The 16,550-nt window shown below is 34.4% G+C and overlaps 1 protein-coding gene across 1 annotated transcript in view; it reads right to left on the bottom strand.

The window, feature by feature from the left end:
* The window catches only part of Gpm6a (glycoprotein M6A), a 313,190-nt gene extending 297,697 nt beyond the window's left edge, over positions 1 to 15,493 (bottom strand). Inside the window, exon 1 of the mRNA XM_004852952.4 lies at positions 15,255 to 15,493. Within this exon, the coding sequence (XP_004853009.1) occupies positions 15,255 to 15,258 (4 nt within the window). The 5' untranslated portion in view covers positions 15,259 to 15,493. The remainder of the gene's footprint in view (positions 1 to 15,254) is intronic.
* Between the last annotated feature and the right edge of the window lie 1,057 nt (positions 15,494 to 16,550).

The following is a 16,550-nucleotide window of genomic DNA, read 5'->3' on the forward strand; positions in this document are numbered from 1 at the left end:
ATGCAGTTTGTGTGCTAATGTTTAGTACATATAAATTTAGAATAACTGTCTCTTCCTGTTGAACTGTTCCCTTAACTAATATGTAATGATTTTCTTTACCTCTTCTGAGTTTACCTTGAAGTTTAATTTATCTGAAAATAGGATAACAACTCCTTGTTCTCATTGTAGAGAATATTGTTTTCTATTCTTTGATGTTTTCAGTTCATGAGTTTTGAGATTAATATCTAAATATAAGTAGAGATTTCTGATTATTTTTAAAAGATGATTTTTATAATCAAAGTGTAGAAAGTGTGAATCTTAACTGAACCCTCCTGAATCCCTAAATACTCCAATTAATTCTTACCCTTTGGGTACATTGCTCATAACACTCCATATGTTACTATATGCTCCTCCTCTCATGGCTGCCATCTTCATAAAGGCTTTAATCCAAATTTTATGAATATTTGAAAATAAATCTTTAAATGTTATTTTTAAACAAATATTTATAAAAAGCAAATTGTTATATACTATCATTTATTATTATCTGTTGGAATACTTTTGTGTTTGTTTTCATTCAAGTCTCCAGAGCCTTTAGAAAATTATGGCATTATTAGGCAAAAGCAGGCAGTCTTCCCTCTTACCCCACTTCCACATTTCCTCACACCCACACTGGTCTGTGACTTACAAAAAAAGAAATCTTTATTATGCGAAGCACCTCAGTGAGATATAAGTATTTTTAACACCAAAAAGTCTATCTTGAGTCAACAAATAATACAGTAACAAAAGACTCTAATGTCTAATTCAGATGCTCTCAACATTGTCAGCATGATAGATTCAAGCACCATACTCTCAAAAAATATGGGTGAGTCAAGTACCCCTTGTTTTTAAAAGCTGTCTAAGTGTATCTGGCACTCCTGCTCAATATGCAGGTATATTCACATTCAGTTCCATTACAGATTATGTCTTAATAAAGTCTATTTTCATTATTTCCTATGTAAAGCCTAAAATTGTCAATTTAAGTCAAAATCATACATATTAAGACATAAGTTAGAACAGAATAATAAATATTAAAAAATACCCAATAATTATGGTCTTCAATTTCAGGAAAATGTTAGACTTTCCTTAATTAAAACATTCATTTTTTTTTACAATTAAGTGTTTGAAGAAAAATTTACATTTCACCAAGAAACAGCTACCGCAATAATGTACAACTGACTATAGTTTCATGAGGAATAAGTTTTCAAGCACAATAGATTCCCTTCATTCTGCTCCAATTCCACAAACTAATGGTTTGTTTCTGAAGCAAGTATCAAACTATACTGCTGAATATTTAATCACAATACTCCCAAAGAGGTTATTTCAATACAACTTTTCTAGATGGTATGGGATAAACAAAAATGATCCAATCAACTGAGTCAATCACTCTCTTCTTAAATTCAGCAGTCTAATTCAAAACCATGACCAAAGCAAATATCAAGCCATTATTTGTTTAGCTCCTGAGTTTTTAATGTTGACCTCATAGATATGGGACCACAGCAGATGATAGAGAGAATAAATGAATTTCACCTAGCATTTACTGCTGAAAATACAAGAGACTTATCCTCCAACAATAAATATATAATACTTTATTCTATTTGCACTATGTTAATTCAAAAGTAAAAAATATAGTAATAACTGTGAATAGTAATAATAAATACTAGAAAAACCACCTGTCTCTTGCTCTGTGAATATTATAACTGGCTCTCTGTAGGCCAGTATAGTGATGATCTATCTGGTTTACCATTTTGCCACAACTATAACTAGTAGTATTATTTTACCCAGTAATAAGGTCTGAGTACTGTGGGAGATGATTTGGATATCTTTAGATTATTATAAATATAAGACAGTGGGATTTGAACCCCAGAACCATAACTATTTAGCTTCCTTTTTGAGACTGGGCTTATTGTTGTCTTCTATGTAGGTAAGATTAATTTCTAATAACTAGAATACTCTAGTAAATGTCTGAAAGTTCTTCTAAAATAAAGTAAGTTCTTAAAATGGACATCAAATTGGTTGGTGGGATAAAATAATAATTATGTTTCCAAATTCCAATGGTAAAATCAAGACAGGCTTTTAAAAATATGTTTTCAAATTTGAAAACAACAGGAAATATTTATGTTGGTAACAGTAATAGTGATGTGATCTCCAAAAAAAATTTATGTGCATATCACTCCAAAATCAGGGATATGTTTACATTTCTTTGCCTTTTATTAGTACATTTTTGCAATACAAAATAATTGCATTCAATGTAGGGAGTCAGCACATGTACATAACACATTTTCATTCTGTTTTTCCCCTTCCTTTCACCTCCTTTTATTTCACCAGCATCAGATTCACTTTTTCATCATGAGACCTTATAAAGCTGATTATAATATATACAGACTAAAAACCAGACTAATAAGACAAAAAAACCACACATAAAACATGTAAGACAATTGTACTAAGTCAAGGTACACTTTTTTTATTGCTTGTTTTCTTCATTTTTTTCATTAAGTTTATTGGTACATTTTAGGTGTACAATATGATGACATTCATCACTGGGAATTTGTACCTTTACATGATATATCTTGGTTCTTATTTTTTCCCCATTCCCCTGCCCTCCCTTCAATAGATAATGTGAAATAGGAAAAAAGGTCTAAAGGGGAGGAGGAAGTAGAAGGAGTAAAGGAAAGGAAATAAGGGGAAGGAAAAAATATGAGAAAAGGAAAAAATATGAGAAAAGGAAAAAATGGAAACAAAATCTTTGTAAATAGGGAAGGCTGGAAAGGATGAAGGAAGGCACACTTTTAAATACATTACCTGCACTGGATTACAATAACTTTTTTCTCTTTGTTTTTTCCTATTATAAGTATTTCACACAGAGAAACCATGTGATACTTAAATTTGTGTGTCTAATTTACTTCACTTAACATTATGATCTCATGATGTATCTATTTTCCTACAAATTACTCAAGTTTATCCTTTATAGCAGAATAGTTAGTAAAATAATTTCTTTTCTATTAACAAACCTTTTTTTTTTTTTTACAGTACTGGGGAAAAAACCCAGAGGTATTTTACCACTGAGCTACTACCTACCCATTTGCTTGTTTGTCTTCAGACAAAATCTAAGTTCTCTAGGCCGGACTGGACTCCAACTTGTTAACCTCTTGCCTCAGCCTCCCTAAGTGTGGCGATTACAGGCATGCACCATCACATCTGGCATCATTTCCTGAATAGGCTTCCATTAAATAATAATCCTTCCTTATCATACATCAAGGACATATAGATTGAGGATCTTTTTGATACTTTCATTGAGTTCTATTTATCTATGTATTTATTTTTAATCCACTGTTTTAATTACTGCAGTTATAGAATAAACCTAGATATTTGAAAGACCTAGTCCTCCCACTTTTCTTTTTTTCTTTTTCAGAATTAGATATTTGCAGACTATCACTATTGATCACATTCACTGATTTGATTAAAGTTTGTCTTATACCTACAAATCTAGAATTTCATGTATTTTTTTAAATTAAGACTTAAAACTTAGTTAAGACAAACTTAGTTTCATAATCATATGAATCCAAACTACTTATGGAGTATTTTCTCTTGATCAGATACTTATCAAGCTATTTTACATACATTTCTTATTTGCTCATCTCAACTAATCTGTGGAATACATATTATTATTTTGGGTGTAAATAAAACAAGTGAAGCTTAGGGAGAATGGATTATTTTTCTAAATTAGTGGATCTAGCAATTAAAAAGAATTTTTTCTAAATAGCTGGATGTAGTAAATATGTCTTGAATTTTCCAAGAAAATTTGCTTTGTTCAGTTTTGATTAGAAATTAATGAATTGGAGAATATAAAATTTTGTCCAGTTGATTAAGTAAATTAATATAACATTTTTTAACCATTCTCATAACTGGTAATAGTCTAAAATTTATGATCCTATGCCACAAAAATAGTTTTTATAAAGGCAGAAATTACAATTATTTGTGACTGTTAAAAAAGAAAATTCCATTTTATCCGTATCTTTTATAATAGAACTTAATGCAAAATTTTTATTTTCTTAAATATACTTTTCTCTAATAATCATTACTATCATCTATCAAAACAATATTGTTGACTATGAAATTCCAGAGTTACTGAAAATAAAATTTGTTGCCTCTGTAGCCAACTTTGAGTTTTTCCTCATTATTAGTAGGTATGTTTAGTTTGATAACTTCAGCAATGGCATCCAACAACTTGGCAATTAATCAGTTTATAATTAAGTCCATTGAATGCCTCATTACAGAAATTATTAGAAAAAAGGAGAGTGGTGCAAAATAATTTCTAGTTCATTCAGAAATGAACATTAGAAAAAAATTCTTAATTAACTACATGAAATTATTTTCCAATGAAAGAGCATATTCATTTTCTGTAGGAGATGAACCTTTTTTGTAGTTATATATCCAAAGACTAACGAAACTTAATTGGGATGCCTCAAAGATAGTAAGTAGGACTTGTTGCTATGACTTCAACAACCAGCATGCAGTTAATCAACATCCACGGCAATCACTGAAAAGGAACTTGCTATTTCAGCCCTTAGCTTTCCTTCTAAGATGCAGTGATCAAAACTGAAATTTGACATAGAAGCTGTCATGACTCTAAAGACGCCTGACAAAAGATTTGGCAAGTGTTAATAAGAATGGGAAAATAACAACCAAGAAAGCAGTCAGATTTTTCAACTCTTCAGAATAAAGTACAGCAAAACCAGCCAAGAGCCTAACAGGCAAATATTATACCCAATGTAGCGTGATGGGCAGGCTCATTACTCTGATTTGTTGTCAGTGTTAAAAGACTAGATGTTTTTCCATACTGAACAGCTAGTAAATAAACAGTGGAATAGAGGAAGGAAACCAGTGACAAAGAAAACTGAAGGAACCAACTTGAGGAGAGTAACCAGCTGCTTGTACCTCAATTCTGCAGTACCTGCAGGAACTGGAAGACCATAATACAGCCCTGCCTACCAATAAGGAGGTACTCCTTGTGCACACTTAGATCTGAAACTCATCTGTACATTGCACCATAAGTTAATTTAAGCAAGCTTCAGTGAAAAATAACTACAAACATACAATTCATTTCTTAAAACTGCCTATTTGGAATGCTTTGTTTCAATTGTGTTGTTTTAATTATGCTGTTTAGGATCAGTCCTTAACATAGAAGACAGGAGAAAACTGAATGAGTATTTCAACCCCAAGGATAATAGCCTTCTTCAAACACTCATCAATTGAATTTTAAAAGCCAAGAAAAAACAAGAAAGAAGGAAAAAATAGTGCAGTAAAAAAGAACAAAAATTTGCCCCAAATTGCAGAGGCCTAAAGGTAAGAAGGTGAAAATTAAGCTGCTAAGAGAGATTTTTTTCTTTTCTATTCATCTAAATTAAATCATGTGATAAAAAGTATGAAAAAAGATTTTTTTGGGGGGGTAATGGGGATCGAACTCAGGACCTTGCTCTTGCGAGGCAGGCAGTGGAACCACTGAGCTAAATCCCTGGCCCAAGAAAATAATTTTTTATAATGAAAAAACTATTGCTATCCTATCACTATTAATACTGAACTATATCACATTTTCTGGTAACTAAAATATTAAAAATTAAATTTTACATTCATTTTGATGATTATAATAGTTACTAAGTTATAACCTATCCTTGAATATATTAAATTACTTCATTTATAATTAATTAGATATCTTTACATTTTGGCATCAAATTTTATAAATTTCTAATTTGATCATGGCAATCAATGGCAAATTGGATCTTAAAATCTAAGTTGAAAGTTCTATTTAGAAAAAGTAAAGCCAATTGCATAATCTTGGTAAAATTTAAGCTATTCTGTCATCTGTAAAGATCATCATGCAGCACAGCTTCTAGGGAGGAAGATATGAGGTAGCAGAAGGTAATGGGGCATCACTTTGGACAAGAAAAATCGATATAGCAATCCTGAATCACTGGGTTTTTTGAAGTTCCTTATTTAATTAAATGAGAACTGATCTATAGAGTGTAATTAATTGGCAATTACCAGAATCATAAATATTTTTACTTTATTTGTCCTTATCATGAAACTCCTTCCTCTCTGACATCAGAACATCAACTTCTTCTGGGTTTTATTCTAACAAATAAAAGGATGTTGTTTCTTCTCGTAATCTCTAATATTTCCTCCTTTTCTATTCCATCAGTAACCAAATCTGTTTCGAAGGAACAGATTTGATCCCTGTTAGAAATGGTGCAATTGCAGGATCATGTAATAGGATGATTTTCTTAATCCTTATGTCAATTCTTCCTCTAATATACACAACAATAATCCAGACACTTTGGGATCAAGGGCCAAAAAAGAGTAAAGAATATTTGTGTATCAATACCTGGATCTCTGGCCCTGTGGTCTCCATTATAGGAAAACAAATGGGACAAGTGTGAAAGGGCCCTGTGAAGACAATGAGGCAGTTCAGAGGTGCAGTAACAGGATGAGAGAACAGGAAAGATAAAACACAGTGCTTAGCAGAACTCCTGTTTTGCTCACCACCAGGGCACTATTTACATTGTTTCTGTAATTTTTTATTAGAGTGTGTCACCACATCCTTTTCCAGAGGATGAAAAAACAATCAGTAGCTTTTGAATAAGACAGCTGGAAGGGAAGCAGATTTAGATCCATCCCAGAGCACACTCAGCCCACTTCCACAGCTTTTTTCCTGTTCTTCTTGAGTTATTCCTATACCACTACCACTTCCCCATTCTGACAAAGTCACAGCCATCCAGCTTCTCTTCAAAATACTCATTCAGAAGTCTTCTCTTCATAACTGTAGTCTCCACTGATCTCTCCCATTCCAGCCCAGTGATTTCAGCAATGACTGCATTTAGACTAGATCTCTATATATCATTTTACAGAATTCTAATACAGTTTTCTATGTGCAAGTTTTATATCATCAATAAAAACTTAAGTAATTGGGAATCAGAAATTATACTTCCTGTTCAACTTTCATTATGTCATACGTATAAACAGGGTAATCATGTGGTTTATCCTTAGAAATACATGTTCAAATCAATGCTAAAATAAGTTCAAAAGCCTGCTTTTTCTGGGAGGAGTACTCTCCTACTATGGAAATGTCGGTGCCCCTATATAAAAAAATTCTACCACAACAATAATTTTAAGAAGATGTAATGATATGTGTCAATTATCATTAATAGTTTTAAATTTGTTTTATCTTTTTTTTTTCAATTGAGACTCATTTTACCTTTTAGCTTACTTAAACTAGATTGCATTTATCAAGTTAGGTAAAGTGATGTTTATTAAAGTAATTGCTATGAGATGAATGAAACTAATGAATGTTAATTTTTCTATTTATTTGTATGTTATTTGTATACCAAAAGAACTAATTACATTAAAATCATGCACTTATATTAATTGCTACTCTAGTATTTTCCTCTCTAGAAACATCCCCTTGAATTTGCTTCCTGATAAATAATTAACAAATAAAATAGTGTTCTTGTTTTTAAATTTTTCCTTAGAAGGGAAAGAATTATAGAATAGTGACAATAATGGGTAATCTGGTGATGGACTTCATATATCTAGTAAGTAAATTTTTGAGTTTTGTACTATTTAGTAGAAAGACTAAAAAAGTGAACACAGAAAGCTCACTGCCAATTCTGTTCATTTTGTGTACTTTAAATCTATACTGAAGTAGACAGTTGGCTTAATTTAGTAGAAAAATCTACTAAATATAGGGTCCTCAGAAATTTTTGAAAACATACTTCCAATTCAGCACTTTTCTTTTGAATATTTATGTTTTTATTTAATAAACAAAATGACAAAAACAAAATATTATACTGAAAAGGAATAAAATTACCAATGAGTTATATTTTATCAGATCTTAGCTCCTCAATGCCTTGATATTTGAAAACAAAATCAAGATATTTGTTTAAGATTTAGAGATTAGTTTTTAACCATGGTGGTAGTTTTTACCAGCAGGAAAAATGGCCAGTTATTAAAATACCACATCTAGGAATTACAAAATTATTCCTTTTACAGTATAACAACATCACAGAACACTATCTTATACTCACACATATAAAACAAATCAAACAAAACAACAAACAAGGATCTCCCTACCACCACACACACAAAGAGCAATAAATTTTAGGGTGCTACCAACATAAGAAATATATAAACTTACTTCTTAAAATATATCAAATTATTCTTTCACATATTAATAACAAATAGCAATCATTATTTATATACAACAATTATGTGATAAATTAAATGAGTGGTTTGTACATAAATTAGTGAAGCATCAAATAATTCCTGGAAATATAGTTTGTATTTTTTTGTCTTAGTACTTTATATTCTTACTCTATAAGGATAAGCATAAAAATAATCTAAGGATGCAAAAAAAATAAAGACACGAAACTTGTGGGTGAAGCTTTAGCAGCCTTCTATGTTGAGAAGTCAGAGTTGAAACCACAGAGAAATTGCTGACAAGGAGAAGTCTGTGCATTTATGAGACACAAGGCCATGGAAACATCATTATTATCTGATATGGATGTGGTACTTTTATTGTGATTTATCTTCTTACCCAGTCAGTTATTCATTTACAGTCATTTAAAAGTGACTGGAATCTTAAAAACCACTTAGCCCAAGTCCTTCATTTGTACCTGCGGGAAACTGCATTGCATATCAATAGCCCAGTTATTGAAATATGAATAACTATCTCCTGACTTCCGGTTGCATATTTAGCCATAATATTTTTCATTTTTGTTCACTTACTTAAGTTTGTGTCTACATTTTCTTATTCTTCCAGGTATACATATTCTCTACAAAGAGAATTTAAAAATAATAAGCACAATGAAGTTTCAAAATAGACTTGATGATGTATCTCTACATAATATAATTTAAATCAATCAGAAAGCATAGTAGTACATTTTTTAAAATTCTTAAATATCATCAAACATTTTTTATACATTTTTCCTTTTTAAAACTATATTTAAATAAAATAAGTTTAAATTACAAGCAATTTTTTTGTAAATTGCTCAAGCGTCTTTTATTCTGTGGCATTTTTAGTCTATGGCTCTACCCTAGATTATTCCTTGATTTTTATTACATATATGAATTTCTCCCTAAGAAGTCTTCCTTGGACTTTGGATACACCTATGTTCTCTCCCTTTCTCCCTCCTTCTATCTTTCTCTCCTTGTTCTTTTTTTCCTGATCCTAAAATCCATTCTATGAAAGCAAACTTGTATCTTCACTCCTTATCAAACTGATTTAATTTCAATACTTATATTAATAAAAAATTATTTAAAGCAAAATAGTTCTCTATTCTTCTTTTTATTGCACTGAACACAGCAGATTATTCACTTTAAAACTCTTCTCTTATTCTCCAGAAAATGCACTAACTCTATCTGATCTATTTTTTCAGTTAATTCTTCTAAATTCTTTGTGCCATAATGTTTCTGATTTCATAAAGACCTTTGGTTTATTGTTGAATCCTTCTCAGAATCTTATCCCTAACCTTATTTTGAATGGATACAATCATTCTAAAGCCTCACTTATGGTCCCCTGATATTACTACTAAAGATATTATATTCCCCCAGCCAAAGACTCAAATTTTATACTCTGTTAAATTTCGACATCAGCAAAGAAGGCAGTATTTGGCAAATAGCTTAATGGTATGGGTGTTTGTTGGTTTCTTAGCCAACTGTCTGGAAGTTGCTGCCTTGAATGTCTGGACCTCACCCCAAATAATAGAGGAAAAACTACATATTCACATGTAACTGTAATGCAATTGTATTATAATATTGCCATAACTGATTAGAGACAAGGCATTGAGAGTACATGAAAAAGAAAGACTTTCACTGGATACAGTGATTGCTAAACTCCAGGTATTTGTGTTTTGTCTTTGTAGCTTGAACATATTCTCTAATAAATTGGGAAAATATGTATTTGTTGAGCATTTATTATATTCAAATATCTTTCCACCATCTCATTTTTCTTCTACAGGTATCTCAATAATACTTTGGAAAAGGAGGAGAGGGGATAGCAGGGGTGGGGAGAGCTAGTTAGAGCCCAGAAGAATGATTTCAGTTTTGAACATATTGAAGTAGAAGACATGGGAACAGCTAGGGAGACAGCTGATGGCTTGGCTAAGCACAGAAGTATAGATTTGAAAATGATATAAACAGAGATAATACTTACAAACTTCAGGCCGGAGGCTATTACTATTTTTCTAGAATGCTGCTTCAGGGAACTTTGGAGAAAATAACCCCATAAGGCTGATAAGTGACCAGTGAGGAAGAAGAAACAACAAATCTATAGACTGGAAGTTTTAGTGAAATGAAATAAAAATGTAAAGGTAATCCCAAAATGTAGCTCTTGCTAATATCTTTTCAAATTATGATCAGAATTTAAAATATGTATTAGAGATGCAAGTAAAAGAATGTGTACCTCAGTTAGATCAGGGACAGAAGCATTAGGGGATTTCTATCTCCCAATGCACACAGACTTACTGCCTCAAAATGGGCTGGACTACACATTGAAAACGCAGATCCAGCTCTTAAGACCAAACCTTTTGAATCTGAATTTTAAGATTCAGGACCAAGGAATCAGTATTTAACATATTCTTAAATTATTCTAATTAGACAATGAAATTAAAGGTTCTAGGAAATAAAGGTTTATAGAATAGCAAAAGATATTTATTTGGCTAATATATAGTTTAGGTATACATCTCTTAGAAGAAGTACTGTGTGAAAAATCTTGACATACTAAAGAAGAAATTGTCTTAACCAAATGCTCTCTTGCCTTTTGGACTCCTCATGCATTATTCTTGTTACGTTGCTTATATAACTAAAATCTTCATTTGTTGAAGTGTGGGGGGTTTTGCTTGTTATTATACTATCTACAAGGCTGTGTTAAGTAGATGGCTTCCCATTAACTCTTTTCCTTCCCTCACCTCTTTTCAAATGGTTGAAAATAGAATGACCTTGGGTTACTGACATATAGAGAGAATCTAATTTTGTTAAGGCCTGCAAGTTTCTAGGCTGAAACTAATTCTTCCCTTAAAATTCAATCCATCTCATTTTACTCTAGTTTTATTTCATTTCTCAACTGTCTAGGAAAAAACCCCATATTTTTTGTAGTCAGAATGACAGTTCCAACCTTTATCAGTTAAAAATAATAAAATAAGATTTACATGAAGATTTTTAAGTTGAATTTTACATAGTTAATTTAAATGCATCTTTCCAAAACATAAGTATAGTTCAGCCTCTAATGACACTGTACTGATTCAAATTATATCTTTTATAAAATTAACACATTCTTGAAAAATAAAGCAAGCTCCTAAACAGAACATTACAAAGTATTTAGTTTATTTTATGGTACAAACTCAATTCTAAATAAAATGAACAATAATTTATAATAGTTTTGGTAGAGACAGAGTGATATGAAAATAAGAAAACTAGCTGATTTTATAATTATTTTGAGTAGTGCTTATTCCAATATTTACCAACATACTTTCCACCCAAGCATGAATTTCCACACTGAAATGTTTTGTTGTGAAATGTTAGTGTGACTGACTAGATTTCTACATATTTCTAATTTAAGATTCACTTGTGTATGATATATGTTTCAGAGAATTTACACTGAGTTTTCAGTCGTAAGTGTAATGTGATGTACACTTACTTATAAGACATCACTTAGGAATGAGATTAGTTGACTACCTTCAGGTCCTTCTTTCTTGATGGAAGCATATTGCTCCCGACATCAAGACCACAGGCCCAATCTCCCTACCCTTATAACTTAGCTGCTTCTGATGACTTTTGTGGTCAAAACAATACATTTCACTGATGTTAGAGCCTTATAATAGGATGTCCTGACACTTCACTGTTGCTAGGTCATACGAACCCTTTCATCCATCTGATACTTTCCAGTTCCACTATTAATAATGTTGATCTAAACATGTATGTTATTATTCCAGGATTCATTTGATAGATGGGTCTACCTGCTCCAACTTATTCTTTACCTTAAACAATATGCACAATTTATGTTCCTTAAACACTAATCTCATCATAAAGCCCTCTATGACTGCCTGTTTCCTGTTATATAAATTCTGTATTCTTTCGGTTGCTTTTGAAAGCTCTCCAAACTCAAATTCCATCCTATTAACCCAACTCCATGTCTTAATGCTCCCCAGAACTTATCTACTTCCTCCTGTAAGAGCCCCTTATTTTAAGAATACTCTTTCTTTCCCAAGTCCTGCCCATCCTTTCAAATCACGTTGCATATCAATTTCTCTCCATGAAATTTTCTGTAATAATATCTGTCAAGCTGAATCATATTCAATATCATTTTATAAATGAAACAAAGACGAATGGTATCAGAATATGGTCAAGTAGAACACTAAGTAATGTGTTTAGTGAAGAAACTTAAAATATTCCTGACCTATCTCTCCACTGGAGCCTGAAATTCCACAGTTAGCTTAGTAGTTAAAGTTAACCTTACAGCTAAACTGTAAAAACTTTTAGCAAATAGTTCTGTATTTTTCAGTATGAAATATTTTGGTTTTTATCCTTTCTAGAGAGTTGAATTTTGGAGAACAAAAAAGAAAAATAAAATTCTTCTGCATACCTACAAGGTTGAGCACATCTCTGAAGAAAGAACAGCCAAAGTCTCAATTTGTCTATATTGCAAATACGTTTTCTGTTTTATATCTGTATATAGTCATATCTACATTATAGATATAACCATGAATTCTTCAGAATATTTGATTAACCAATTGCTCTCATTCTTCAGCAATGCTAGAATAGGAATTTCTTCTAAGATAAAAAAGAATTGATTGCTACATTCACTCCCCTCACACCGTATTACTTTCACTAAATGATAAATATCAGTCATCGTAATACTAGGACAAAGAGGAATCTAGTTTGTTGGCACAGTTCAGCATTCCCTACATGGTTTTTCCCTCTTGTCCTAGCAATCTGGACTCCATTTTTGAACCCCCTACCATCCCTACTCCCACAAAATAAAAGAAGTGTGATGTAACTTCTTTTGTTTTCACAAATAAATTAAAAGAAAGAGGAAAAATATAACTTCAGTGATCAAGTGTTTTTCTTTGTAATTTCTGGATATATTTCCTTCCTTCTTTCTTTCATTTGCCTCACCCCCCCCCCCACACACACCAATCTGCTCCTTGGATTTTCCTTACTTTTTTCTGTCCTGTTCTTCTGAGTTTCTGACCTGAATCCTGGATTGGCCCTCTCACTCTGTGGTTGCGTATCTGCTCTGTTCTTCACTCTCTCTTATTCCTCCCTCTCCCTTTTTTCTAAGTATTTGACACCTACATGAGTATTTGGTGACCTCGAGTACTATAAGAAAAATGGAATCTATTCCAGCAGAAGAAGGGATAGACAAATTTTAATTTTCTGTCACATTACACTTAGTTTTGAAGAGTTATAGATCAAACTTCAGGTTGTTATAATTAAGTTGTTAACTCCACCCCTTCTCCCATGACACCTGTCTATAATTTGGGATAGATAATTTATCCATAAGCTCCAAAGTAGAGTCCAACACCAACTGTTTTCATTAGAGGTTGGAAATGCAAGTTAGACAAATAATAATCTGTGAAATCATGAGTAATTTACCTATTGCTAGTTACTCCACTGCAATTTAAGCTTGTAAGATAAGCTATGTCATTCTTTCTAGACATTTTATTGTATTATCTCAAGGCTTTTACTAGTCAACAAACAGATTACATCAAGTCAATTCTTTTATCTTTCCATTTATGAGAGTTTTTTCACCCGCTGTGTTATTCTGATAAGAGTTTATACACGCAACTACAACTGAAATAAAGAAAGATAAAAAGAGCCTGAAGTACATTCTGTCACACTTGGGAAAGTGTTTTACTTTTCTTTTGTAATCTGAAAATATTACTTCCATTTCAGAAAACATTTAAAAGACAGTCCACTCTGGAGATCATTCCCAACACTTTAATTCAAAGGCCCTGAAAATAGGTCTTTCTAAGACTTTCCAGGGTCAAGCAAGAAGAGACTATGAATGTCTTGATCACAGCTAACATTCATAGGCAAAAATGTCCTCGGCCTTCCCTTTTTTCCTTTCTTCCAAGTTGGCCAGTGTCTATAAACTCCACCGTTTAGTAGTCAAGGCATCTTCTAACCCTTGAGCCTGTGGGAATGTAGGAATTTCAACACGAGCGTGTCAGTCCCACAGGCCTCCTTCACACTGGAAGAAATCCTGCTCAACAAAGACCAAGGCAGCGGCGGGGGAGGGGCGCGTGACAGACTTGGACCGGAAGGAGTGCATATCCAGGACTTTGAATGGTCAACCCGACAGCTGGGGGCCGCTAATCAGTAACCAGGGAAATGCAGGATTGCCGGGAGACTTCACGCACACGCGGTGCAAACCAAGTCCCGGGAGAGTGGGTAGTTTCTGCTCTCCTGCTGCTGCTTCTTCGCTGTTCTCAGAACTTTTCTCAGTGGACTCCACTTCCTCCTCGGGCTGGGGCTGGATCCACCGACCCGGGTTCTCCACTTCTCCACCCCACCCCATCAACATTCCTGGGGCCGTTCCAATCTGCCGCCGCTCATCTCCAAGCAAATAGACTAGAGACCTGAGCGACGCCAACGGCGCCCAGCTGCACCATCCAGTGACCCGAGACAGCTTGAACATCTTTAGTAACCACCTTTTATCTAGGAAGAATCAGCCTGTAGCCTCAGCTCTCAGCCTTGGCTGCAAATGGGCACTCAGTTTCCCCGGGTCTACCAGTTGTTCCCAATCTCGCTTAGCCCTAGTGCCTGTGCAACTGGAAGTTTTAAGAAGTTTGCACTTCTCCTGCCCTCCTGTCTCCACTTGCTCCCCAAACCCCACATTATGTGGGAACCCATGAGGATAAGGATCTCCCTGGAATCCGCTCGCTGTTTCTAATCGTTTCTTTAATCCTCAAGTACCGCGCAGAGCAGGCAGGGCAGGAGACCCCGGGCTCCAGCCGGAGCCAGGCGTAGCCTCGCCCCTCCTGGCCCCTGGGAATCGCCTGGCGCCTTCCCTCGCCTGCAGCGCCACCTCATTCCTAAATCCTCGTCCCAGGAAAATCCGCAGGCAGACCCGAGGTAGCGGAGGGGGAGATGCTGTATGAGGACCGCAAACGCTCATTTTCCGCTCACACCCGTTCCCCAGGCTGAAGCTCTGGGGTTCTGTCCGCGTCCGGCCGCGCACTCACCCATGGCCGAAGGTCCTCCGTCTCCTGAGGTCCCCGGGGACAGCGAGTGACCAGTCGCCGCGCGGGGCTAAGTTCTCCAAGCTGCTCTCGGGCTCCCAGCGCCTCAGCGAGTGACAGCCTCGCCCCTCCCAGAGGAGACCGCTGGCAGGGCGCCGAGCAACTCTGCGGGCAGCCCCTCCCTCCTTCCACCTGCCCCTTGGGACTGAAACCTACTTCCCTCCCTCCGCAGTCCTCCCTCTGGCCCTGTCCTGTCCCCTTTCGCTTTCAGTTGACGCTCCTGAAAACACCTCCCTCATAAACACATCCACGTGCTTTCCATACACTTTCAGTACCCTACTACTGTCCTGACATCCAAGATAAAGACCTTTAAAATGATGTCTCAGGAAAGATTATCCCAGAGGAACAGATCATATCGGGATGATTTCATAGGTCCTAAAATTATGTCTTATGTTCAGTACAACCACTTCTTTCCTAATGAAGGTGTCAATAAAGAAAAGAAAAATATGTGTTTAACTTATACTTTATCATCTCTTTTTTTCTGTGAAATATTTTTGTAATCTGAATGGTTACACAGTCCTAAAATACACACACACATATGCCCCATAACATGGAGCGGTCACCTGAAAAGTAAACTTTCAGTCCAAGAAGAGGTAGGTGCTAGTGAAAGGACTCTGAGCTTCCCAGTTGAGAGGTGGAATTGTGATTCTGGTTCTACCACTGACTTACCAAGACTCAGTTTCCTAATTTATAAAGTGAAGGATCTGGAAAAAGTGATCTCTAAGGACCTTTCAAGCTAAAAAAAAAATTATATAATTCTATTGGGTTTTGACCTAGTTCCTTCAGAACTCATACTGGAGAAGTTATTTCAGTAAGTCAGTCCCCAAAGTGTCTTAAGCTTCTTTTTTATGCAGAATACACCCTAAACTATACAAATCTGTGCCATGAGCAAGTGGAACAATGAAGTAAAGTGGGCATGGTGACTAACCTTGAGGAACATTGCTATCTAATGGAGAAGACAATATAAAAACATGTAAGAATATCTTTAGTAGAACACATTGATAAATGCAGATCATATTATTAAAATGGCATAGAAACATTTGCACAGCCATTTCTAATGTAATGGAAGAAGCACATACCTGGCAGAGATTTTATAAATGCATTTCAGTTAAATGAGAATACAAAGTCATTCTCATGGAAGGGAAAAGGAAGTAGTCGATAAATTTAAAAGTGCTCAACATATCATTCAGAAATGCATTATCATTCTGGAAATTGATGAATATGAACTGTAATTGTTGC

The sequence above is a fragment of the Heterocephalus glaber genome, unplaced genomic scaffold (assembly GCF_053883595.1).
Source record: "Heterocephalus glaber isolate CG9 unplaced genomic scaffold, H.glaber_assembly_v1.0 deba00001461, whole genome shotgun sequence".
Taxonomy (NCBI): domain Eukaryota; kingdom Metazoa; phylum Chordata; class Mammalia; order Rodentia; family Bathyergidae; genus Heterocephalus; species Heterocephalus glaber.